Below are 23,939 nucleotides of genomic sequence, written 5' to 3'. Positions count from 1 at the left end.
TATTAAATAAATAAAACGACGAAATTTGTTGAAAACGATTCTTTGGTTGTTGTTGTTGATTTTTTTATGCAGTTTCATGGTGAGATTAAGTTTTATTGTTTAAAGTGTTTAGAATTGTTTCTTATTATTAATGAATACAAATACAATACAATGTTTTAGTTTTACATGTAGCTAATATTATTATTATTATTATTATTGATTTATATTGTTTTACAATATTCCATTTTGAATAGTTTTCGAATGTTGTTTGTTTCTTTGCGTTATTTATTTTTCAGCTTTTCGTTTTTGCCTTTGCTTTTAATTGGTGTCAAACATTTTCTATTTGTGGTTATATGCTTAGCTTAATTTAATGCTGTGCACAATGCATATATATAATCATCATCATCATTATAATTATTATCATTATAAATATAATTAAACGTTATGGCATGGAGTATTCGTTTTATACATACAAAAATTGAACTAAATTATCAATTGGCATATGCATAAAGTAAATAGATTAGCATGAACAAGAATAAAATAAACAATTTGTGATGTGCTGGATCAGCAAAAGGATATGCGCAGTAAAACTTAAAACAGGCTATGTAAAGTATTTGCATTGTAAACATAACTACAACTAAATTACCTATTTAATAAGTACTATATATATAAGTGTACATATATATATAATCGAAATAATAATAATAATTTAAATAATAGATAAACAACTAAAAATATATATATAAGTAATTATATATATATATATATATATCGAATTTAGAAACTATCATTAAAACTGTCGCCCACAGCGTCTACATAAAATGTACAGTAATCTTTATACACAAGTTTTAAGTTTTAAAAGGATTATAGAACACAAACAGCAACAGGACAAGGTCAAGAGAATCAACAGCAGCAGCTGCTGCCTGCATCCAGTCTCGTTTAAGCCATTTAATGATTATATACAAAACAGGCAGCTGCCGGCTTAAGTAGGTAATTTTTATGATGCAGTCGCTGGCCTCGCTTCATATATCCGAGCTATTAGCGTGCGCTCAACGCTTGACGTCTAGACGACATTTCTGCACTCGCACGCGTACTCAGGGAAGCGAATTGATGTTTAGTGTGGGCGGTGGCTCCACTACGCTAGCTGGTATGGTTGCAGCCACCGCTACTGTTGCTGCTGTTGCAGCTGCTGCTGTCGTTGTGATTGCCTTTAGTGGCACATGCAGCTGACAATACACTTTGCGTTCCTGCTCGCTCAGGCTCCAGCTGGCGACACGGGCGCAGGGCACATGCGCCGCTGCCTTGCAGGTGCGTTGAAAACAGCACACATTGGCGCCGGGCTGTGCACAATGGACGCACTGATACCGCGTGCTGTCCCACACGGCCGCATCCAGTCCATTCACATGGGCGCCAATCAGTTGTATATCATTGGCCCAGACGGCGCAATCTTCGTGCAGCCAAATCTCGTAGCAATGCTCGGATGTCTTCGACATGCCGCGAAACGTTTCAACGAACTTGGCCTCGTGGCTGCAGTCGAGCGGATCCTGCGAGGAGCACTGCGATTCGTTTGGATCATCACTGCAGGAGTAGACGCTGTCGTGGGTTTGCTTGCGTTTGCGTTTGTGCTACAAAAGAATTGAAAAAATAAATTGATTAGAAACAAGCTCTCAGCAGTTACAGCAGCTACCATTGCTTACCATGGTTATCTTGGGCGCCTGCATAATGTTCGCTAGCGTTGCGGGCACCACGGGCAGATTGCGCTCCTGCACCTTGACCATGTCGGCGCGCTTGCGTTTGCTCACAAATAGCCCATCGATGTCGTGCACGCCCGCTGGCACCTGCACTGCCGTTCGATACTCCTCACAGTCTATGGAAACCAGATAGGGCCCGAAGAGATCACCCAGCCCCAGCTTGTGCGGTCCGCACTTGCAGAACACGCATATCCAACTCGAGTCGGTGGTGTCCGCATCGTAGCGATTGCTTAACGTTGAGCTGTGCATGCCGCGCAGATTTTTGCGTTCATGGGGCGCCTTTGTGTGCTTCTTCTTCGTCTGCTTCTCGTTGACATCCTCGGCGCTGTGCGTGTTCTTAATGCTTATGCTGCCATCGGGCTTGATCAGTATGAATGGCGATTTAAACCTGAGATCTGGAGCTGCACCATTGTTGCTCTCACGATTGGGCGCCGGTGTGCTGTCCTCGTCGGTGCTGAAAATTTTGCGTGCGCCGCCGGCGACACCTTTTTTGCCAACGTTCTGCTTAGCGCCGTTCTTGCCCGTTGCCTTCTTGCCCTTGGGCGCATTCTTCTTGTTCTTTTTCTTGTTGTTGGCATTCCCATTGCTCGCCTTAGGTGCTAGCGTTTTGGCCACAGCCGCTTCGCTGAGCTTGCGTGCCGCCAGCGCAGCTGCTGCCGCGGCTGAGGTGCTGGGCTTGTCATCATCGCTGTCCAGCTGCACAATTTCCGTTACCGGAGGCGTCACCACCGCCGGCTGCTTCTTGCGCACTGGCGTTTTCTTGGGCTTCACCTGCTCCTCTATGGTAAATCGCAGCAGCGAGGGATCCATGCCCATAGAAAGTCGCCGCGGCGGCAGACAACGCGTCGGCGGCGTTCTCGGCGGAATTTTGACGCTTGGCGGCGTTGCTGCCACTGCCGGCGATAGGGTATGTTCTGTGTGCTCCTTGGCTAGCGGCTCTGCTGTCGGAGTGGGGCTGTGTATGGGACTGGGCAGCGTCGATTTCATGGCCGCCTTGGTTGCCATGGGCCGCAGTTCAGGCGTCGGCGTCGGCGTGCTCGCAGCTGGTGGTGTGCTAGCTACAGGTTTTTCCTGCACCACAGCTTTGACCTGTGCACCACTGTCTAAAGCTAATTGTGCGCTAAGGTCATGCTCTGCACGGACTGCTTGTTTTTCTACGCTCGGCGGCTCATCTGCTTGCTCGGCGGGCTCGTCTTCAATGCCCGCAAACATTTTCTCCAGCTTATCCTCCACCTCGTTAAAATGGCAGGGCTCTGTGGTGGCAGCTGCTGTTGCATTTGTTGCTGGTGTCGCTGTTGCTGCTACTGCGGGCGATTGTTTTCCAGCTGGCGACTCTACTTCATCCTCATCGTCATGCACGCTTACCGCGGGCTTAGCATCAATGTCACCCTGCTCTACCAGCGCTGGGGATGCGGGCGTGTCTGTGATGGCCTTGTTATTGTCCAGCTGCTGCTGCTGCTGCTGCTGTTGTTCCTGTTGCTCTTTGACTGGCGGCACCTCACTGGTCCGACTGCTATGGCTGCTGTGCGTGGCCGCACTGGAGCTGCTCGAGCTGCTGCTGCTGCTATTGCTCTGCGGACTTGGCGGCTGCACTAGTGCCTCCTTAGCTGCTTTTGTCGCGGGCAACTGCTGCTGGTCCTGGTCCTGCAGCTCATCCTCAATCTGGCGACGCTGCTGCTGTTGTTGCTCTGTGAGATTGCGTTGAAGCAGCGCCTGTCGCTGCTTCTTAGTCTTGGGATTGTCCGAGTCGTTGTACACTGTGGAGCTATTGCTATTATCAGCTGCAGCCGCAGCTGGCGGCGACACTGATCGTCCATTTTCCTGGGGCAGCTCGGGCTGCTGCTGTTCCTTCAGCGCGAATGGCTGAAACTCGTGCACATCGGCGCCATTCTTGGGCGAGTGCTTGGGACTGCAGCTGTTGCTGAGCGGGCTCGGGGTGCGCTGCCTTTTCACATTGTCGCTGGGCGTCAGGCGCATGACCTGGCTGGCTTTGCGCTTTCGCCGCTTCCGACTATTGCTGCTATTGCTATTGGACTCCAGCGATTCCTCATTGGAGGTAGTCATGTACGGCGATTCGGGCGCCTCGGTTAGCTGTTTGTCCTCGCCAACTGGCGGCGGCAGCGGCGCATTGTTACTGCGATATGAGGCCGTTGTGGACAGATCGGTAATTATCGTTTGTGACTCTTCTTGTGCCGACTGCTGTTGCTGCTCTTCTGGCTTGTGCTTAGACAGCATATCGAGATTCGTTAATTGCGTATTGCGGGAATGCATTTGTGACGTTTGGTGCGGCGGCGCAGGCTGTTGCTGCTGCTGCAGTAGCGGTTGCTGCCGCTGCTGAAATTGTGCGCTCGTCATGTGAGACAGCGGCGGCGGTGGTGGTGGTGCTAGATGCTGGTTATGGTGCGTTGTTGGTGGTGCATAATGCAAATGTTGCTGCTGTTGCTCCTGCTGCATGTGTTGCGGTGGCTGCTGTTGCTGCTGCTGTGGCGCATAGCTGCCGACGCTTGCGTGCAGCTGATGATGCAAATGCAGCTGATTGTAGTCCAGCGGCGACTGAGGCGTTGGTGGCGTCTGCGGGCCATTGTATTTTGGCGGCGTCATGTTATATGGCGGCTGCTGCTGCTGTTGCTGATGATAGTTGCGCAGCGGCGAGGCTGTGGGAGCAAAGTAGATAGTTAAAAGTTCTCTTCAGGCATATTGTAAGCACTTACGCTTTTTGGCGTGCTGCTGCTGCTGTTGCATGTTGTGCGTGGCCAGCTTGCCAGTAGCGCCCGTATACCCGCAGTCCTTACCGCTCAACTCGGCGCTCTTTTGCATGCTCTTGAGCTGCGTCAGCTTAAAGTTTTCGTCACGATGCTGCATGTAATGGGGCGGCGGCACATTGTTGTTGCTGCTGCTGTTGTTGTTGGCGTTGCTGCCACTGCCACTGCCACTGTTGCTGCTGTTGTTGTTGTGATTGTTATTGTTGGGCGGGGTACTTGGCGGGGGCGGCAACAGCGACTCGCAATCGGCCGGGCCAGCGCCATTTGCATTCAAATATTTGCTGGCAGCGCTGGCAGGCGATGTCGATGCTGGCATGCCCGGCAGATGTCCTTGCTGGACGCCTGCGGGCGTATTTGTGGTCAAATTGTGTCTGTGAATGGAGGAAGCAAAATTTGGTTTAGTTTCTACAATCTTAACCGAATTTGAGTCAATCTTTCGTTTTGGCTGCATAAAATACAAACTAAAGATATACTTTAATATATCTTTTTTGAGCCTAAGCATTAACAAGTATTAATTGTGTCTGGAATTGCAAATTCTTGCTTACATCGTTGGATAATTAGTTGGTGCATGCAAATGCGACTGTTGTTGTTGTTGCTGCTGTTGTTGTTGCTGCTGTTGTTGTTGTTGTTGTTGTGCTTGCTGCTGTTGTTGTTGGCCAGTTTTATTCAGCGTGGGCGCAGCGCTGCGACTTGATTGCAGCGACAAATCCATGGAGTCAAAGGGCAATGTTCCAGTATATGGCGGCGCCAGCAACGGATTCATTTGATGATGATGGTCCAGCTGAAAGGCAAGGCATTTGGATTAGATATGAAAAACAACAAAAACCAAAAGTAGGTAAACAAAACGCAAAACGATTGGAGAAGCAACTACAAATGCAAAAGAGCTTTGAAGAGAGAGACAGAGAAAAGCGGGGAATGTCAGATTTGGGAGTTGGTTACGGGTGGCGGTTGGAAGGAGCTTTGGTTTTGGTGCATGCGTTGGATTGGATTTTGTCGAAACGAGCGACGAACGAAACTACGCTAATTACGTTTTTATGATTGGCCGACATAAAATTGTAAATGGCATCTGGCGGCGGCGGTGGTGGCGGCTGGGCGGACGCATGCCAGGCCAGCGGGGAGCGGACCAGCGACCGTTCGTTGGACATGTGTGCCAATTGTGGTTGTCGCGGTATATACGAAGGTATCTGCAGAGATGAGGAGGCAGCCGTTCAGACGTAAGCTTCAGTTCGGTCGGACGGTCTGGCGGCCAGGACAACAGATACTTACTTGCAGGGGATTCCATGAGGGATTCTGTGCCGCTTGACTCAAATGACCGTGCGGATGATTGTTGTTGGACATGATGGCTATGCTAATGTTAAACTAACTGAGCAGATCCGGCATAGGTATCATCTAAAAATTTAGAAGGATTCGGAGAATTTTGATTGCCGACAATCAAAGAGCGGCCGTCATGTGACACACACAGAAAACCAGAGGGCGGCGGCAAAAACGGAAACACTATAGCCGTGCCCCGAAAGGATTAAAGGACTATCACACAGACTAAAACAACAGTTCTGCCTTATTATTAATAGTTAACACATAACTCGATTTGGTTAATAGGGGGAAAACACTCTGACACTTTCTATAAGGCCATACGGCACAAGGTGCTATGTCCTGTCGCCCATTTGTTTACTGTGCCTGCCGCTGCGTCACTCGTACGGCGGCCATTTATCGCAACGAGTTATCTAATTATTGCAGCTGACTCTGAATTCGAGTATAAACAAATTTCGCACGCACTTTTTTCACACCAACCACACGACCGCATCCACCCACTTGCAAAAGTTTTCAGCGAGCGGTCCTTGCGCGATAATGCAGACAGTCGATAAATTATCGACAGTTGTCGACAGCGTTGTTTTGCATGCCTGTCCCTGGTATTTGCTGCTGCTGCTGGGCGCTACGCGAGAAACACGCGGTCTTTGTATCAATGAATGTTGGTTGCCTTATGGATTTTTGCAATCGCATTTGCCGTTTATTTGGTGATTAAATGTGGTTAGAAGTATGTGACTGGCAGAGCATAGGTGAGTATTAGTCGGGAGTTTTGCTGATGATTAGCACTGTGTTTGCACAATACCTCAATCTTGCCTTCTCACTCACTCAAGTGCAGCGCATTGCAGCTTCGTTGCGACTGTTTTTGCGAATTACTTGTTTTGGGCCGAAAAGGCAGGCTAAGACCAAGCCTTGCCAAATAGCACAAACACACACACTTTATTGCCAACACATTGTAACGTTTGTTTTATTAAATTATCATATATTTTACAAATGCCGCAGTTGTTTTATGCGATTTTACGCGTATTTCAATTTGTTTAAAACAAAATGTAATTTACGTGTGCTTCTGCTTCTGTGTTATGAGTATGTGTGTATGAGTGTGCGTGTGTGTTTCTTGGTTCATGATTGGAGTTAAAGAACCGCAATACTGGTTCCACTTCAAGTGCAACATTGCGGAACTCACACTCCTCACATTGGGCAAATAGCTAAAAAAATAAATATTTGTGTAAATGATTGGCATTTACAATTTAAAAAATTATCTTAATCTAAATTGAATGAAAATTTAGTTACATATTATTATTATAGTGAGCAGCCAGCACAATGCGACCGATACACCATTCGCGGGTAAAGCAATCAGCTTTTGTCACACAGCTGCCGATTTGAGCGATTATGCAGCCCTGCGTTGCTCTGCACATTGAATTGCATTCGCACATTGCAGTTTACTCCCCCGGCTTTTCAAGTTTATCTGAAAAAAAGCGGGAAAGCATAAAGTAAAACAATAATATAAACAAATACATGTCACAATATGAACGCAAATAAACGTGGTGCACTTATTGTATTCGAAGGATGCGATCGCTGTGGCAAAACAACACAAAACCGGCTAATGTGTAAGTAGAAAAGACGCAATTCTGAATTTGCACGTGCAAATCATCAATTGATTACTACATTTATTGAACACTTGTGTAATTATTTGTTATAAAATGCGAAAAGCTGCACACATATCATTGTTATATCTCACTTAATCGTATATGTTGTGATCTTGAGAAATACTCAAGAATTGTACTCAAGAATCTCCCTGTTAAATCCAATTATAGCTGCTGTCCAGTACAGTCCAGTTCTAATATGTGCAAATCATATGATCTTTGGCTTCCTAGGTTGCATTTTTTAGGGTCTGAGAGGGTGACTACCTGTTTATCGCTTATCTTATCTTATGCCTATGCTTATCGTAAATGCAAGGCCTGTACGTATCCTCAACAATATTTATATTGTACAATCAGTTCGTTACTTATTATAATCACCTTTAAGTCTCTTGCAATGGCTTGTATCGAGGGCAATTGCACGTTTTACTTTTATGCACGAACTCTCAGGCCCTTTTGGCCCGATCCTAGCAACTCGCGTGTTTACTGCACACTGAGGATGACCTGAAACTCAACTCTATATCATTTGCCTCGCTTTTACGGGAACACCAAGTACTGCCCTTTAAGTCAGACATCACATTGTTTGCTGTCTCATAAGATTGCTATATCCCAATGAAGGGCTGAAACTGCATTTGGAATCTACTTCAGCAACAATCTGTTTTTCGCAACCAGCTTGATATGGATGTGTTGTTGTAATGGCCAAAACAGAGCGTCTCAGCCAGCAAGCCTCTATAAATGCAACATGATGCACCTATATATTCATCCTGCACCATATGCCCCACATTCCAGAAGTTAATGCTCTACAGCTCTCCTGCATTTCGCTTAAAACAATTATTATATATGTACTTATTGAAAATCTTCACTCCAATAACAGTCGAACTGCTGACGGGTAAAGGAGTGGATACAATGCAAACCAATTTTCCGGATCGGTCCACGGTCATTGGCAATGTTGTTAATAACTACTTACAAAATAGCCAGGAGCTGTCCGATGAAGTTATCCACTTGCTGTTTTCAGCAAATCGCTGGGAGCGCATGAACAGCATCAAGAAGGATCTGCTGGCCGGTACGACGGTAATTTGCGATCGCTATGCCTACTCTGGCGTGGCCTACTCTGTGGCCAAGGGACTTGATTTTGACTGGTGCTGGGCACCTGAAATTGGCCTATTAAAGCCCGATGCTGTATTCTATCTAAAGGCAAAGCCCGACGAGCTTACAACACGTGGCAATTACGGCGAAGAGCGGTTTGTAATTGAATGGATTATATGAAGGCACAGCTTTCTAATGGATCTCCTGTCTTGTTGCAGCTATGAAAAATTGGACTTTCAGCGTAAAGTGGGCCAGATATTTGATCGCTTCAGCGAAAAGGATTCCAGTTACTGGTATACATTCGAAGCAAGCAAATCGCAGCAGGAGCTGCATGCCCAAATTGCAACTGCGGCGGAAAAAATATTAATGCAATCCGCAGAGAGACCGCTTGGCAAGCTCACCTAGGGCCATAGCAATGGATTTTCATTGATTTACGCATTGCAGACGCTTCACATTTAATTTACGATGTGTATAATAGATTTTAGGTTGGCGCATTGATTAATGCATTTGTAAAATGGAAAAAAATAACAATCCCAATGGGATTATCAATTGGAATCTGCCGTAAATCGGCTTAAATATAAGCCCAAAGTTGTATTATAAATACATAAATATAGATTTGCGGACGTGTTGCATGTTTGTTACTGTTAAAGCCCGTTGATTTATGACTACGATAGGTTTGCCTGTGTTGATATTCAACAAGGCTGCAACCCAAAAACAAACTTCGCTGGTTCATGGTTCGGTTTGTGAAACCGGTCTATGAACCCTGCTGTGACATTTTTTATTAATTTCAGTGGAACTATTTAAAATAAATGTGTAATTTTAAATATTATGTAGATCCACAGGAAAAACCTGTTAAAAGTTGCACTTAGCGAAAGTAAAATGCATCCCTTTTTCTACCCTTGCAGAGGGTCGTGAAATGTGTAACGCATAGAAGGAGACATCTCCGACCCGATAAAGTATATATATTCTTGATCAGTGTAAACAGCCGAGTCTGATATAGCCATGTCCGTCTGTCTGTTTCTATGCGAACTAGTCTCTCAGTTTTAAAGCTATCGTCATGAAACTTTGCAGAAGACCGCCTTTTTGTTGCACGCAGTACATACGTCAGAACCGGCTGGATCGGACCACTATATCTTATAGCTGCCATAATAACGATTGGTCGAAAAGTAGGTTCTTGTATGAAAAACTTTTTGCTTATCAAGGTATCTTGACCAAACTCGGCATTTATTAGTTTTACTATGCTCCTCGTATGTACGCCAAATCCTATCAACATCGGATCACTATATCATATAGCTGCCATAGGAACGATCAGTCGAAAAGTAGGTTCTTGTATGAACAACTTTTTTGTTTATCAAGATATCTTGACCAAACTCGGCATTTATAAGTCTCACTATGCTCCCTAAATTTAAGCAAAAAATTATTTACACCGGACCTCTAAATCATATAGCTGCCATAGGACCGATCGGTCAAAAATTAAGTTATTGTATGGAAAACTTTTTTGTTTTTCTAATTATCTTGACCAAACTCATCATTTATTAGTTTTACTATGCTCCTCGTATATATGCAAATCCTATCAACATCGGACCACTATATAGCTGCCATAGGAACGATCGGTCGAAAATGAAGTTGTTGTATGGAAAACTTTTTTGTTTTTTTAGATATCTTGACTACACTTGCCTTTTATAAGTTTCACTTTGTTCCCTACATTTATGCAAAATCTGTTAACTTTTAATATTTAAAGTAAAAACTAAATGAATTTGTTATATTTCCAAATGAAATGCTTGGAACCAAACCATCTTTTAAAAATTTATGGTATAGTTTAGGTTTAGCTGTTAAATAGTTAGCTGAAGAAAATTAGAATTCTCTCCAGTTGAAACCCGGTTGCAGCTTTGGTTTTCTAAATATTGAGGGACTCTTTGTTGCTCCATTTGTATTTATTTTCTCTTAAGTATACAATTTTTTTTTGTTTTTGTTTACAATTATATGAATAAAGAGTGTATTAAGGCTAAACCACAGCAAGAAAAAATAATTTACGCTCTCAACTTAGTTGCTAAATGATCCAAACTTTTGATGTGCTACCCATTGTGCTTGGGACTTGGTCCCAAAAATGCGCGTTAAAGTACTTCAATTTAATTCAATTCATAGTTATCATAGTCCAAAACATCCGAGCGTCGGCTGCGTGCAGCTCCAGCACCCGACTTGGGTGCACGGGAGCGCAGCGTTAGCTGGCGATAGCCCACGCCGGGTGCATAATCAATGTTGCCGCCTGCAACGCGTGCCTGAAGATTGTTCAAACTGGTCCTGAAACGCTTCTGTGCCTGGTGATAGGAGGCAATGTCGCCATAGCTGTGCTTCGGCCACATGCACTCACAGCCCGAGGGCACCGTGCGTGTCTCCGACTCCCAGCAGCCGCTGCCCTCGTTCAAGCGTATCAGATGTATGGTGCGATTGAGCTGAATGCACGAGAAACCAGTAGCCGAGCAGATCTATGGGAATGTCATAATTGTTATAAATATTAAGTTAAATTAATTATTAATACAAAATAAGGTCACTAACTATAAGTATGAAGTTCTAACGATCCTTTATATGTTAATGTTTATATTTTTATATCATTTTAGTATCCTGCCTGTCTCTCTTAAGGCTATCATCATATAACTTTTCACGGGACATCTTGCTAATCGGATAGTTCCTCTATATCATGTAGCTGCCATATTATAATGATTGGTCTACAAGTAAGTATCTTTTATGAAAAATTTGATTCTCTTTGTAAGTTATTTGAAACAAAGTTGTTGAATTGGTTAAACTCCTTTCATATGCGCAAAATCTTGTCAAAGACTACAATACATTATCTATAGAAAAATTCCTACACTCGATAATTTTAAGAAGATTTTCTAGTCTGAATTAAAGTAACTGCGTTTTGGTTAACAGGTCTTTGGGTGATCTTGACTTCCATCTGCCCAATTTAAACTAGCTTTAATAAAGATTTAAAAATTAATTATCAACAAATCAAAAGAATAAATGAAATATGTTTTCTAGTTCTCTTGCATTTGAGTAATAATAGTAATAATAATAATTTTAAGTATACACACCTCACGCTTCTCACCGGCCCGTTCGTTGAGGAGGGCGCGCAGCAGCGGCAGCTCGTTGCTGCGATAGTTGTAGTCGTAGTTGTGCAGCCTGGCGGGCAACGGGGCATAGTTGTTGGCACAGGTGACCTCCACATAGTGATTGGGCCGATATTCGCCATTGTCCAGTTTGACGGTAACACGCTTGGTGGGGCACAGCGATTGATAGGTGACCTGAAAGAGTTGCCAAGAGTGTGATTTACCCTGCGTGGACATGTTCCCCTGCTTAACTTACGCCCTCGCTGCCGCTGTGCTGTGCTGCAGCTGCAGCCGCTGATGCTGCTGCTGCAGGTGGCATGACGCTGCGCACGCGCCGCTTGCGCACATTCTGTATGCCATAGGGCAGCTGGGGGCTCAGCTCGTCCGCATCCTTGGGGGTGGCCACAGCATAGTCCTCCTCGCCCTCAACATCCACGCTATCGTCCGTTTCGCTTGGCATTGCATCATTCTCGTACCGCTCCGGCTGACCTGCATGCCTGCAAATTGCATATGCATAGAAAATTTAAGCTTTGGCAATGAATTAGCGACGTTCGCGCAGCTGCCGGAAACGGCTGCGGCCGTCCGTAAAATTCGCTCAAAAATATTATAAAAAAATATTTTCGCTTTTGACGTTTGGCGTTAGATAGTTTTTTATTTTTTTCTTCAGCTTTTCATACGCTGCTTCCATTCTAAATGTGTAAAAGGGTATCATGCTTTTGTACTAATCTTCGACGCCATAAAGTATTCACATATATTTTTGATGAGGACGACGAGTTAAGACGATCTACCCTTGACCGTCTGTCCGTCCAGCTATGAAAGCTGGACTCTAATGGGTATCATTATTTTATCGATATCGCACATTTTGATAAATCGATAAATATCGATTGTAAGACATGATTTCTTATAACACGAAGAATATAAAAGCTACAAATATTAATCTTTGTATGAAGGTTCTCGTGTGTACACACGTTTTAGGAATATTTCATTTTCTTCAACTTCCGCCCATTTCTTTCAAAATTAAAGGGTATATGCCAGTTGGGTAATCTTGGCTAAGCTACTTTTACTTGTTTTTTTTTTGTTTGCAGTTGGGCAACAAAAGCGCATCATTTTGCATTCAACTGCAGCAAATGCCAATGAATTTTTTAGCTTTCATTTTGCGGCGTTTGCCATCCGCGTGCGCGCTTTGTCTGCCCGTCTTCTTTCATGCAGCCCTCCCCCTCCTGCAGCAGTGGGGGGCCGGGTGGAGGTGTGGCATAGACAAAGCTCCCATCGTAACGCGACTGTCGTTGGCTGCCAGCGGATTTCCTTTTTCGTTGTCAATGCTTTGCGCTGAGCGGCAAACCCAACAGCGACACCACCGAACCAACCCGAGCCACCCCGAGCCACCCACACAGCCAACTGCAACCACTCACCGCAGGGGGCATTTTTGAAGCGCACTTCAGGCAAACACAGCGGCTTTGATAGTTTTGTCGCAAAGTTTGCGAAAATGTTTAGAAATAAATGGTTGTGTTTTGAATTTGTTGCCTTGGCCGCTGCCTTAAATAATGCCCGGCGGGTTTGGGGCGGGGGGCGTGGCCACAAAGCAAAGCAGCAAAAAAATAAAAAATATATTTTAATCTTAAGCTACAAACAAAATACAAAAAACAATTTAACTGCTGCATTTGTTTGTTTGCATTTATATTCAAATTGAGTTGCGGAAATTTTCAAATAGTTTTTGCGGCCACGAACTGCTCAGCTAAACTGGGAGGATCTGTATTTTATTATTTCTCTCCAAAATTATAAATACAAGCCTGTATTCTAATTTTGTACAGTGGAGAATTGATGGGGATATAATGGCATAAATCTCAGGTGTTTACCATCTGATCAGCTTTAAACTCTTTCTTGATGAATTTGTAAAAATTCAGCATGGAATCCTTTCGAAAAAAGTGGAAATTCGATTACTAAATACAAAATTACAAAATATAACTAGAGATTTGGACTTTAAATTGGGTTTAAATTTCACACGGGCGGAAAATGGTCCCAAAAGTAATACCTTAAATATAATAGTCGGAAAAGTGATACCCAAAATATGAAGCATAAATAGGCTCGCGCAAAGCCGGGTAATTCACGCTAATTTAATATTATATTTAGCTAAACTAGACTTGAAAAGCTATTGAAATCTCTTGTTCTGCCATTGGCCTCGACATGTCAAACATTTCTCAATGAATTCTCTACCCATTTGCAGGGTATTCAATTGGCGGCTTGGCGGGCAGCATGAGTTTTGTGCATTGCACAGTCTTTTGTCTTCGTCAATCTTTTGTTGGTTGATTTCAGCTTGGCGCCGCATTACGTTATCTTTGGCATGGCCATCGCAAGCGCCTGATCCTGCTAAGCCTGATCTACCCAAAAAAAATAAGAGAAAAGAAAAACTAAAGAGAGAAAGCCAGCGCGAATCAGCTTAAATGTTGGCATCAATGCTGAAGGTCTCGGCTTTAGCTGATATGCAGAGCAAAGCTGGGGCAAATCCAGCAGCTGACTTGGGGCTTAGTTATTGTCAAGCTGCTATCATATTTGGGCCACATTGAGGAATGTGCCACAGTCCGCTGCAGTTGCATGCAACGTGACATAAACACTGACAAAAAATTGCTGCTGCTAATTTTCGTTTGTTTTCCGAGAGGGTGTTAAAGTGGGGCTGGCATGGGATTTGCAACTTACCTGGTCAGGTAACTGCTACGGCTGTGACGTTCCAGCGGCAAATGCGTATCTTCTCTTTCAAATCTAGCTTCAGCTTGCCACAGATTGTTGACGTCGATGTCGTTGTCATTGTTGTCGTTGTTGTCATTGTTGTTTTTGTTGTAGTTGTTGTTTCTGTTGCTGTTGTGCTGGGCAGCAAACATGCCTACACCTTGCACAGCCGCATTTAAGTCAGACAATTGCGAAAGGAAGTCATTTCGAGCTGCCTCGGGATCATCAACAAATTGTTGTTGCTGCTGCTGTTGCTGCTGCTGCTGTTGCTGCTGGCGTTGGTGTTGCTGCTGTTGCTCCTGGGAATTTCCGTATAGTTTTTGCTGCGACGGCTGCCATTTGGCTGTGGCTTTGTTGTAGTTATAGTTGTCATTGTTGTCGTTCCTATCTGCAATGCCATCAATGTTGTTGTAGCCATAATCGTTGTTATCGTTGTCGTTGTTGTTGTTGTTATTATTGCCGTAGTAGCTGCTGTATCTATTGTTTTGAAGCGCTGACAGGGACTCCTCCTCGCAGGCCGATGCGAGAGTTGTGCGCCTTGTTGGGCCACCAAATCGGGCAGTAACAATGGCCAACAGCAGCAGCTGTAAATGTAACAACAATAAGAACAAAGAGATATTTATATATATGCATGATAAATATGGCGATATCTGTAAATGTTTTGGGCTAATATAATTACAAAAAAGGGCTTCGATTGCGCAATTCGATTTGATTGGCTCCCTGAATGGCATTTAATATGCACACTAAGTCACGCTAGTGGCACAAATCTAACCACTAATTCAAGTTAAGGTCTCACAGGCCTTTTGATTGATAAAAGCAACTAAAACAAAACGCAGACGCAAACTTCCTGTCGCAAAGTTCAATTCCCCTTTGGATGTTGACAATCAGTGCGTCGGCCTTTTGTCAAAACCCAAACAAGAAGGTCCGAAAATTAAACACCCTTCTTGACATGTGTCTTGCGAATGCTTTTATACGATTGCTGCCTTAGCATTTAAGTTATGTAGTAGTTCGATTTGATACGGCTTACCTCCTCGAAATTCACGATTTCTCGATATATATCTAAGAAGCAGAGTTAAGTTAGCTCGGGATTTCTCGCCAAACACAAAAACTTTTTCATAGAAGAACTATATTTCTAACCGTTCATTCCCATGCTGCTATATGATATAATGGTCCGATCCGAGATATTTTTTTGCACTAAAATAGACACATAAACATGACTATAACAATACGGATCTTGTTACTTCACGTGGCTAGAGACATCACCTTCTAAGCGTCACACACTTCGCTACGAAATTATTATACTCCGTGCAAGAGTATAGAGAACCTAACTAAACCCTAAAACCAAAACCGAACCCAAACAAGTTGTCCAAAACTTTCGAGCCTTCTTCAATGCCGTGCAGGCTGTTTAGAAGTGGGAGTGGGATTGCACGCGCCTATTCCGGCTTGCTGGGACATGAAAAACTTTTAGCAACCAGCCCTTGGACATGCTTCCATTGAGTGAGTGTCCCAGTCAGCCAGCGTCAGTGCCAGTCTGATGACTTTGATTATGTGGTCCTGTCGCTGCTTCTCTCTCTCCCCTCTCTCAATCTGAAAGTGGCCCCAAGTCAAATAGAGTCGTCCTGGCGCGTCATCGCATTTGGGTGCTGCTGCTTTCAGGCCGGATAATGCTTCTGACTGCCGTGCGACCCCTGCGATAATATGCCGCACGCGTGGCCCAAGGCTGTATAGAACATATGTATATTATGTACTTTATAGGTATGTAGTCCTATATTTTACCACATTCATAATAAGCATACGATACGTGACCAAATAGTTGGCGCCTTAAAAGAAAATGTTCTAAAAACTATGCAATGCCAAGTGGAAAGAGCGCAATACGTAAAGATTGAATGTTGGATACCCTATTAAGCTAAGTTATTAAGTTAAGTTTTAAAGAATGGACAAGAATTTATAAAAACATATATGAAATATTAGAAACATCTTAGAAACACATAAAAATTATAATTAGGTATATACTTGTATACAAATATATATAAACATAGAACTTAGCTGTTTAGTTTTCAGGGTCAAGCATTTTCCCCATTCCCCATTATGTAAGTTATCATTATTTTATATATATTAAATAATTTTGAAGGTTAAATATTTGCCTGAAATCTGGTAAATCTGATATTTTAAGAAGCCCAAAAACCTTTCCTAAGTCTTAAATAAGGTATAAGCCGCAGCAAACTAGAATAAATCTTTCACTTTGGACTACAAGTTCTTTTATCTCCAGCTAGTTTTACATACATATATCTAAATGGCACATATGTACACGGATGCATATATTTATATGTATGGGAATATAAGTTTCTTGTTGCTGTGGCTTTGTAAGATTTCTTTTATGTCTACTGCTGTGGCATTTCCTGCCTATCGTCTCTTGGCCCAGTGCCTACCGCAAAACTTCTTTCATTTGCGCTTTTTGCCTTAGCACCCAATGCTCCATGTTTGCCCGTTTACGCCCCTGCCCCTGCCCTGCGCCCTCTAAGCGCCAAGCAGACCAAGTTTGGGGCAAGTTTGTCAAACTATTTGTATGGAATTCACAATTTCTGTTGATGAAGTTTCGCACAAGCCCGCTCGCTGGCTTACGATGGCCGCGTGATCTGCGTGTACAAGTGTTTATGGAATTGAATACTTAGTGCGGGGCGGAAGCAGAGGGCTGGGTTGATGGCTGCTTGTTGTGAGTCCATTGACTGCCTGTTGGTCTTACAGGTGGCTTTGTCTTAGTTTAAGACATCTTTTCCTGATTTAAAGTTGTCAGCATAAGCCGATTGTACCTGCTGGGGCAAGCTCACCAAAAAATATAGAAAAAGGGTCTTTTAATCCTAGCTGTAGGTTTAGAGACCCTTAAAATCCCTGCCACACGCCTGGTTATATACTTTTTAAAGCCTTTAACATTTCTTTTTTAAATATTTTTCATTCAGTTTAAATTATTTATTCAAGCTACAAAAGCCTTTTTTTTATATGTTTTAATCTTTATATAAGTTGCATGGGTATTTTTAATGCCGTTTTTAATGAACATTAATTAAATAAATAATTGCTCAATATGTGTGTGTACGTTTGCGAGGTTGAAAATTATAAATATGGATTCGCACGTGCCAAGGACAATTGATATTATATTTTCATAATTTATTAGCGCATGTTGCAATAGTTTTTCTTTGTTCTGGCTATAAACTATTATTTTTGGTTTCGGGTTTAATACCCTCTACTTATTTGAATGTTATAGAGCATAATACATTTCGAGCCGCCAGCTTTGCCAAAACAGTGTCGTTTGCTTTGGTTTTTACTCTTTAGCAAATACATTTTTGGATGCGGAATATTCTTTATTTTTCTCCTTTACTTACTGTTAGATGTGGAAATCAAATTTTTTAGTATTTTCCTGAAACCCAGCCTTCATTTTGTTTCAGTTTTCACTCTTTCGAATATACTTTTTTACGCTTACAAATTTTCTTTATTTTACTATAATTTCTGGCTATATGGGCTTTATTTAAAATGCTTTATATTTTTTATTTTTTCCTTAACATTACAAAATCTGTAGTATTTTACTCTTTTTTGCAACAAAAACTTTGTTAAAAGAAACCTTTTTTTATTTCATAGCTAATTACTTTCTGGTAATCCCATTCCTTGATTTTTCTGCATAACTTTTTGTGCCTGAAATGTTTTCTTTTATTTTTTTAATAATCAAATTGTTAACCGCAGTTTGGCCCACGTTTGCATTATAACTTTTGATATACAGGGTATTTGCGCGTCCTTTACATTATTTTCCATTATTTTTATTGTTTTGTGGGCATTTTTTGCTGCTGCCATTCAATTACATTTTCAATCAAACAACAATCCACCGGGCAATGTTCAACTGTCGACACACGCACACAGACACACACACACACACGTACACACACGTACCACAAACATATGTAAAGTGCCAATATATATATATGTTTATATATATATTATATGGATTGCATAAATTTGTGACCTTTGAGTTTTCAATTCAATTTTGTGCACGGCAGCAATTGTTCGGCAAAACTTTGTCCTTACACCAAAAGCGCAAAAACAAGCAACAAAGTACACACACACACACACACACACACACACACAAACACGCAAAGGCACACTCAGCCGCAATTTGCATGCATTCGGTTGAAAAGGGGGCGTGTGTTGGGGGCGGGTGTTGCTGCCGCTCGAAACATAAAACAACAGCAAAAAAAATTTAGAACATGAAAATTTTACATTGCTTTTTTCGATTTGTTTTAATTGTTGCGCTCGCTCCATGTTGTTGTCTTTGTTTTCGTTGTTGTTATTGTTGTTTGTTTTGCAATAATTTCGATTGGTCTCTAGTTGTTGTTGTTGGCTGCTGCTGCTGCTGCTGCTTGCGTTTTGGCAATACATGCGGCTGCTCTGGCGATTATTATTGGCAATTGTCAAATATTAGTTTTTGTTATGGTTTCATCAGAGCGAAAGCATTGATGGCGATTTTAATTAATTTCAAAGTTTGCTAATATCAAAAGTTGCCTACAAGTTGCCCCGTTTTTGTTGTTGTCGTATCGCAATTTCAAGTGTTGATAGGTCAATTTGCCAACATATTTATGAAAATTGTATGCTTCTGTTGACCCTCAAAATAGAACATGAGTTAGGTGGGTTTTTTTGTTTTTGTTTTGGGGTATTTAAGTTTTGTCACCAAATGTTTGAAGAGTATAACACGCGGTTAAGTATATGTATAGGCAGTCTGAATAGTCCATTCGATATAGTTATATGTGTGCGAAGCATATAAGCTACTAAGCATATATTGTATTGGACAATATGAATAGTCGCCTTGTTGCAGTCACATACGTGTGCGGTGAATAATGAGTGAAAGATGTTCTTTTTCAATTATGAGACCTTATTAAACACTCTTCCTTTTACAGCTGATTCGGTTCGGTTCGTAATACCCTATCCATTTTAAGTATTTATCTATTTTTATTGATATTAATTATAATATTATTTTAATTTAATATTGTTACTGAAATTACAGCAGCATCAGACTATTCTAAACTATAATGAACAGATATTTATATATATAATGGGCACAATTCCTATATGATTTAGTTTTTCAATGTCTCAATATTTTTGTTTTTACAGATGACCGCACCCAAGCAACGAAAACTATATCCAAACAACCTGTGGATTACTTGAGTCAAGCTCACATAGTTCGGATTGTATTCAACGAGTCATCGACTAAACTTTTAATCTGCATCAGCTCTCTTTTAACCAAACACGAGCAGGTAAATATATTTAGTTCTTCATTATTTGATTAAATATTATACAAAAATTGTATTAACAAAATAAGTAAATACAGTTTTTGTACGAATAATTTTTTAGATATCTTTAAAAAACTTACACAAGGCCATGCTGCTGCCTTTAATAGATAACGCTTAAAAAAATACATATTCTCTATACCTCAGCAAAGAGCATTTAATTTGCGGCACCTCAAATAAAACGTCTTGTTACAGTCTAATTTTTAAATCCGCCTTCAAACTTGTTAGCTGAATACATTGAGGTTGTTCAGGGCACAGGGCGTAAAGTGCAGCTTAAGTCTTAGCCTGGGTAAACTGTGTTAATTTTTGCCAGCTTCAGATTCAAGCTTCTGCTTAATGTTACGCATACGTCACGTGCGCTCCATAGATGACACTTGCTGCGTTTATTTGCCTTGTCCATTTGCTGCTCTGCTTTGCAAAGCTTAATCACCTGGCCGCAGCCGCACGTGTATCATCAACACACACATACACACACCCACACCCACACCAACACACACTCGCCCACACACACACAGCACAATGTTTTTCATGGTAAGACTTTGAGCTTGTTGTTGGAAGCAGCTTTAATGTAACAATTAGTGGCTGACATTGGCTTTAGTTGTTAGTCCACTTGATGCTCTTTTTATGATCAGGATTTACACTGTGCTCCCTCGCGCTCTCTCTCTCTCTCTCTCTCTCTCTATTTATATAAATATATATTTATTGACATTCGTCCTTGAACAGGACTTTGCATTTATTAAGCCACTTCATTGAAATTCTATTTATCAATTGTATTCTGCAATCTGCCAATGCACACACACACACATACACATGTGTCAATATTGACAACAAAAACAGCTTTGGCTTATGCGTCGCTTGCGTCGTTAGTCCTTATTGTCCTGGTCGGCGCTGCATGCATTAAGGCTCAAATGCGAAAATTATAAAAGCCAAAAGTGGCAATTTAATGAAAACGCTCTTCGATTTAATCTGATTATCTAGTGGCCTTTTAATACCCTCTCGCTAAAGGTCAATGCGGCCATTGAAGCTGCGCAGTTGAAGTCAATTCGAATGAGCGAGAAGCTATTAACTGTTCAGATAAGTTGTCTAATTAGACATTTTCGCGTCTAATGTAATGGTATTTAAAAGCGGGAATGAAAGTTTTTGTACTTTAGACATTTTCATGTTGTAATATAATAATATTATATTTGTTAGTGTTTAAAATATTGAAATGAATATTATTATTATTAAATTTATTATTTTGAATATATTATTATTATTTATTAATATAGTATGGTCGTAAAGCTGTAACTATATTCTATATTTAGAATAATATTAAAAGTAATTTTTTTTTTTTTATTCATATATATTAGGTGTGCTTTCATTGGCCTTCGTTATTCAGTTAAAGAGCATTTATATCGCTACTCTAAGCATATAAAATAGTATTTGATGCTGGCATCACACACACAATCTCACACACACACACAACCGCACACCCACACACGCATGCACACACAAAGTTACAGCCACAAACTCATGCGTGCTTGCTTTGATTTTCATATTGATTTATATAAAACACAAAATGCCATTCTGCGACTGTGTGTGTGTGTGTGTGGCATGCAACAAGTGTCAATGTGTTAAATGCATCTCTATATACATATATTTATCGAGTATTTGCCCCGGGGCATGTGCGGAATGCTGTTGCACAACTGCACTTACTTGCGACAACTCCACAAACTCAGCTCGGTTTGTGCCATTCAAGTCAGCTTATTGGTATGCATTTGCATGTTTGTGTGTTCGCACGCGTATGTGTGCGTGTGTGTGTGTGTGTGGACTCCAGCATATTGAAATTGTTGCCATAGCAGACGTAATCCTTGCCAAACGTTCAGGGTTCAAAACTTGAAAAGGCCAAGGCGCCAGCGCCAGCGCGCTGATAACAAAAAAATGTAATAAACGCCAGCAAAATATTTGTCAAATCAATTTCAATTTCGATGTAGTCTAGTGTTTGTGTCGAGGACACACACACACACACACATACATATACACACAAAAAATATGGAAGAATAAAAATTGAATAAGTTAGGAGCAGCTAGCTGTGCGCGCCAACTAAGGTTAGAATCTTTTGCTGATTTTCCATTTTATATGCATTATTTTGCCTTTGGCAGGCGCACAACCACACCCACACACCCACACACCCACACACGCATACACATTTGTAACCCACGCATAACACTTTTCCTGAGCGACGCTTGTGCGAAAGTTTTTAAGGTTACGTCGACAAATAAATGACACTTGAAGCCATTCTAGGGCCATACACTCTCCCAAAGGGACTATCTATGATTTGTTCAAAGTTGTTAGCGCAGCGGGCGTCAATGTGTTGGCTTGTTCAGCATGAATTTAGGAGCTTTAAGCTTTAAAAACCAGCACAAAATTTAAGTAAATTAACAGAAATTAATACAATTAATTAGCTAGTCAATTTGTTCTAAATTATTCCTTTATTAGTTAAGTTATTAAGTTTCAATTAAAAGTGGAATATTTGTAATATGTTCTTTAGGTATATGCAATTATTATAGCAGTTATAATTGTCAAGAATTGTGAGCACAATTTTTTATTTTTATTTGTTGATTGATAGTTAATATATTCCTATATATTACCAAACAACAAACTGCTGAACTACCAAAGAGACAGCATAATTATTTGGGTAATTACAACATTTACCAACACACTTGAAGTACGGTAATTAAATAATTGAACTAAAATATAATTCTTGCAAGTTGGCATATATTTACCATAGTAATTACCTAAGAAATTGAGTCCATAAATAGTAATTACTTTAAAAAGAACTGTTCTTTATTTTTGGCTAGAGTATCGAATGTGCGTCTTTTAAAAGATTTTCGTTTATCCACTTTATTCACGCAGAGCAGTTATTTTTTATTTTTATTTGTGATATGCGTGTATTTCTTTCTTATTTGCAATTTTGGTCCTTTGTGCCTAACGGGAATACGACATGACAGGGTGACAGTACAGCTTGTCTATGTGTGTGTGTGTGTGAAAAATTATTGAAGACACTGTTGATAGACGACGCATTGGGGCCGCTTTGCTATTGTATGCGACATGTTTTGATTGAGGTAGACCACAACAACAACAACTGAAAGAACAGCAACAATAACAACAACAACAACAACAATCGCTGTGAGAAATAAGTCTGGCATCTTTACTTATTTATTAAATTTACTGCCTCTTTTTGGTCGCTGGGGAAACGGCGCCTGTAAGCGGGCTACAATAAATTTGGTTAAAGGCTGCCAAGTAAAAGGGCTAACACATTTTATCCACATACCAAATTAAAGTTGACCAACTGTCAAACGGCCTCCAGGCATCAACTCAAGTGCTGACGACTCGCCAAGTGGGGGGGGGGGGGGGGGGCGTAGTGGGGCGTAGGTTGGGGAGGTTTCTTATAAACTCGTATTAAAATATGTCAAAATATGACAAAAGTTCCTCAACGTTGCCTTTTCCTGCTATTTCCTATGCCTTGGCAGCTTGTGCGTAACTCTTGGGTGGGAGTATTTTGGGAGGAATTTCATAATTCGAGCACACAATACAATTTTGTTGTTGTTGTTGTAGTTGTTGTTGTTGCTCTGTTTGGCACTGTGATTGCTTTTACCCCAGACCTTGGCTGGGTTCGATGACAAATTGATGCTTTGACACTGGCTCAATGCAAAAGTTTAATCTCCCATTGATTAAGTTAAGTTCCTTTCAGTTTGTCAAGTGTCGCTTGAAGCGAATTTATACCAAAACATGTTCCTTCCAATTGGAGATAAGTCAAACACGAGTGTAAATAAATATAGTGGAGTATAGAGTGCTTAATCAGTTTTTATAATTGAAAATTTCTTTATTTCCGGTTACACTTCGAGAAAACGCGTTGTTAGAGTACGGAAGAGCTCGTCATTTCTTAAACTGAGAACAAATATTTTGATTTTAAGAATTCCTTAATTTTTTTCAAAATGCTTAAATACGACATCTTTAGCATTTTTTACAAGAAATGTTGCATTTCCATTGAAAACATTTCATACCAATTTTGCAAGTACTTATAACAAACTTAGAAAATAAAAGTGTTTTGAGCCCAATTCAAGCAAAAATGTCGGCAAACCCCACAATTTCTTTAGCTGAGAACAAAGATTAGATTTCTACAAATCCTTAATTGTCCATTAAATCTTGTAGTTCCATTAAAAATAATTTATACGAAGCACGAAAATTCTTTTGACAATATTTATATGCTTAATCCAAGCATATT

General features: G+C 41.3%; 3 protein-coding genes and 1 long non-coding RNA gene across 9 annotated transcripts in view; 2 read left to right on the top strand and 2 right to left on the bottom strand.

Moving 5' to 3' along the window:
• Positions 1-72: 72 nt before the first annotated feature.
• LOC135431267 (uncharacterized protein CG5098) lies at positions 73-6,839 on the bottom strand. 5 transcript variants are annotated; one of them, XM_064686276.1, is made up of 7 exons: positions 6,600-6,839; positions 5,759-6,532; positions 5,521-5,676; positions 5,038-5,273; positions 4,442-4,863; positions 1,677-4,384; positions 73-1,604 (listed from the first exon to the last, which is right to left on the bottom strand). In XM_064686276.1, the coding sequence occupies exons 2-7, from the start codon at positions 5,828-5,830 to the stop codon at positions 1,074-1,076; spliced, it is 4,125 nt and encodes a 1,374-aa protein (XP_064542346.1). In that variant the 5' UTR covers positions 5,831-6,532; positions 6,600-6,839; the 3' UTR covers positions 73-1,073. The 5 variants fall into 5 exon arrangements, with proteins under 5 accessions (XP_064542346.1, XP_064542345.1, XP_064542347.1 ...); XM_064686275.1 differs by having other exon boundaries at positions 5,759-6,839; XM_064686277.1 differs by lacking the exon at positions 5,521-5,676 and having other exon boundaries at positions 5,759-6,839.
• A 374-nt stretch (positions 6,840-7,213) lies between these two features.
• Positions 7,214-9,166, top strand: LOC135431270 (thymidylate kinase). The gene is made up of 3 exons (XM_064686285.1): positions 7,214-7,401; positions 8,306-8,672; positions 8,736-9,166. The coding sequence occupies exons 1-3, from the start codon at positions 7,320-7,322 to the stop codon at positions 8,920-8,922; spliced, it is 636 nt and encodes a 211-aa protein (XP_064542355.1). The 5' UTR covers positions 7,214-7,319; the 3' UTR covers positions 8,923-9,166.
• A 1,267-nt stretch (positions 9,167-10,433) lies between these two features.
• The window catches only part of LOC135431268 (putative uncharacterized protein DDB_G0288959), a 40,248-nt gene continuing 26,742 nt past the window's right edge, over positions 10,434-23,939 (bottom strand). Inside the window, exons 2-5 of one of the 2 annotated variants that reach the window (XM_064686281.1) lie at positions 14,316-14,929; positions 11,878-12,118; positions 11,607-11,816; positions 10,434-11,003 (exon numbers count right to left, since the gene is read on the bottom strand). In XM_064686281.1, coding sequence (XP_064542351.1) covers positions 10,647-11,003; positions 11,607-11,816; positions 11,878-12,118; positions 14,316-14,929 — 1,422 coding nt within the window. In that variant the 3' untranslated portion in view covers positions 10,434-10,646. Of the gene's footprint in view, positions 11,004-11,606; positions 11,817-11,877; positions 12,119-13,033; positions 13,131-14,315; positions 14,930-23,939 lie in introns of those variants that run through there. The other variant, XM_064686282.1, reaches the window with a different exon arrangement.
• LOC135431271 (uncharacterized) overlaps positions 11,041-23,939 on the top strand; it is a 39,634-nt gene continuing 26,735 nt past the window's right edge. Inside the window, exons 1-2 of the long non-coding RNA XR_010436775.1 lie at positions 11,041-11,249; positions 19,497-19,639. This is a non-coding gene — a long non-coding RNA (uncharacterized LOC135431271). The remainder of the gene's footprint in view (positions 11,250-19,496; positions 19,640-23,939) is intronic.

Source organism: Drosophila montana, unplaced genomic scaffold (assembly GCF_035044405.1).
Source record: "Drosophila montana isolate Dmon_TW-CO22-7 unplaced genomic scaffold, ASM3504440v1 contig_3200_1, whole genome shotgun sequence".
NCBI classification, from domain to species: Eukaryota; Metazoa; Arthropoda; class Insecta; order Diptera; family Drosophilidae; genus Drosophila; species Drosophila montana.
Note: the sequence above shows the minus strand (reverse complement) of the source record. Positions and strands in the feature narration are given on the sequence as shown.

What these genes read in the sequence shown, in the direction of transcription:
- LOC135431267 (XM_064686275.1), bottom strand. Translation starts at nt 5,830, where the DNA reads ATGTCCAACAACAATCATCCGCACGGTCATTTGAGTCAAGCGGCACAG. An exon ending in CCTCATGGAATCCCCTGCAA is followed by an intron (nt 5,677 to 5,758) that starts GTAAGTATCTGT and finishes TCATCTCTGCAG; the next exon opens with ATACCTTCGTATATACCGCG. An exon ending in GCAGCAGCACGCCAAAAAGC is followed by an intron (nt 4,385 to 4,441) that starts GTAAGTGCTTAC and finishes TTGCTCCCACAG; the next exon opens with CCTCGCCGCTGCGCAACTAT.
- LOC135431270 (XM_064686285.1), top strand. Translation starts at nt 7,320, where the DNA reads ATGAACGCAAATAAACGTGGTGCACTTATTGTATTCGAAGGATGCGAT. An exon ending in AACACAAAACCGGCTAATGT is followed by an intron (nt 7,402 to 8,305) that starts GTAAGTAGAAAA and finishes CTCCAATAACAG; the next exon opens with TCGAACTGCTGACGGGTAAA. An exon ending in GGCAATTACGGCGAAGAGCG is followed by an intron (nt 8,673 to 8,735) that starts GTTTGTAATTGA and finishes GTCTTGTTGCAG; the next exon opens with CTATGAAAAATTGGACTTTC.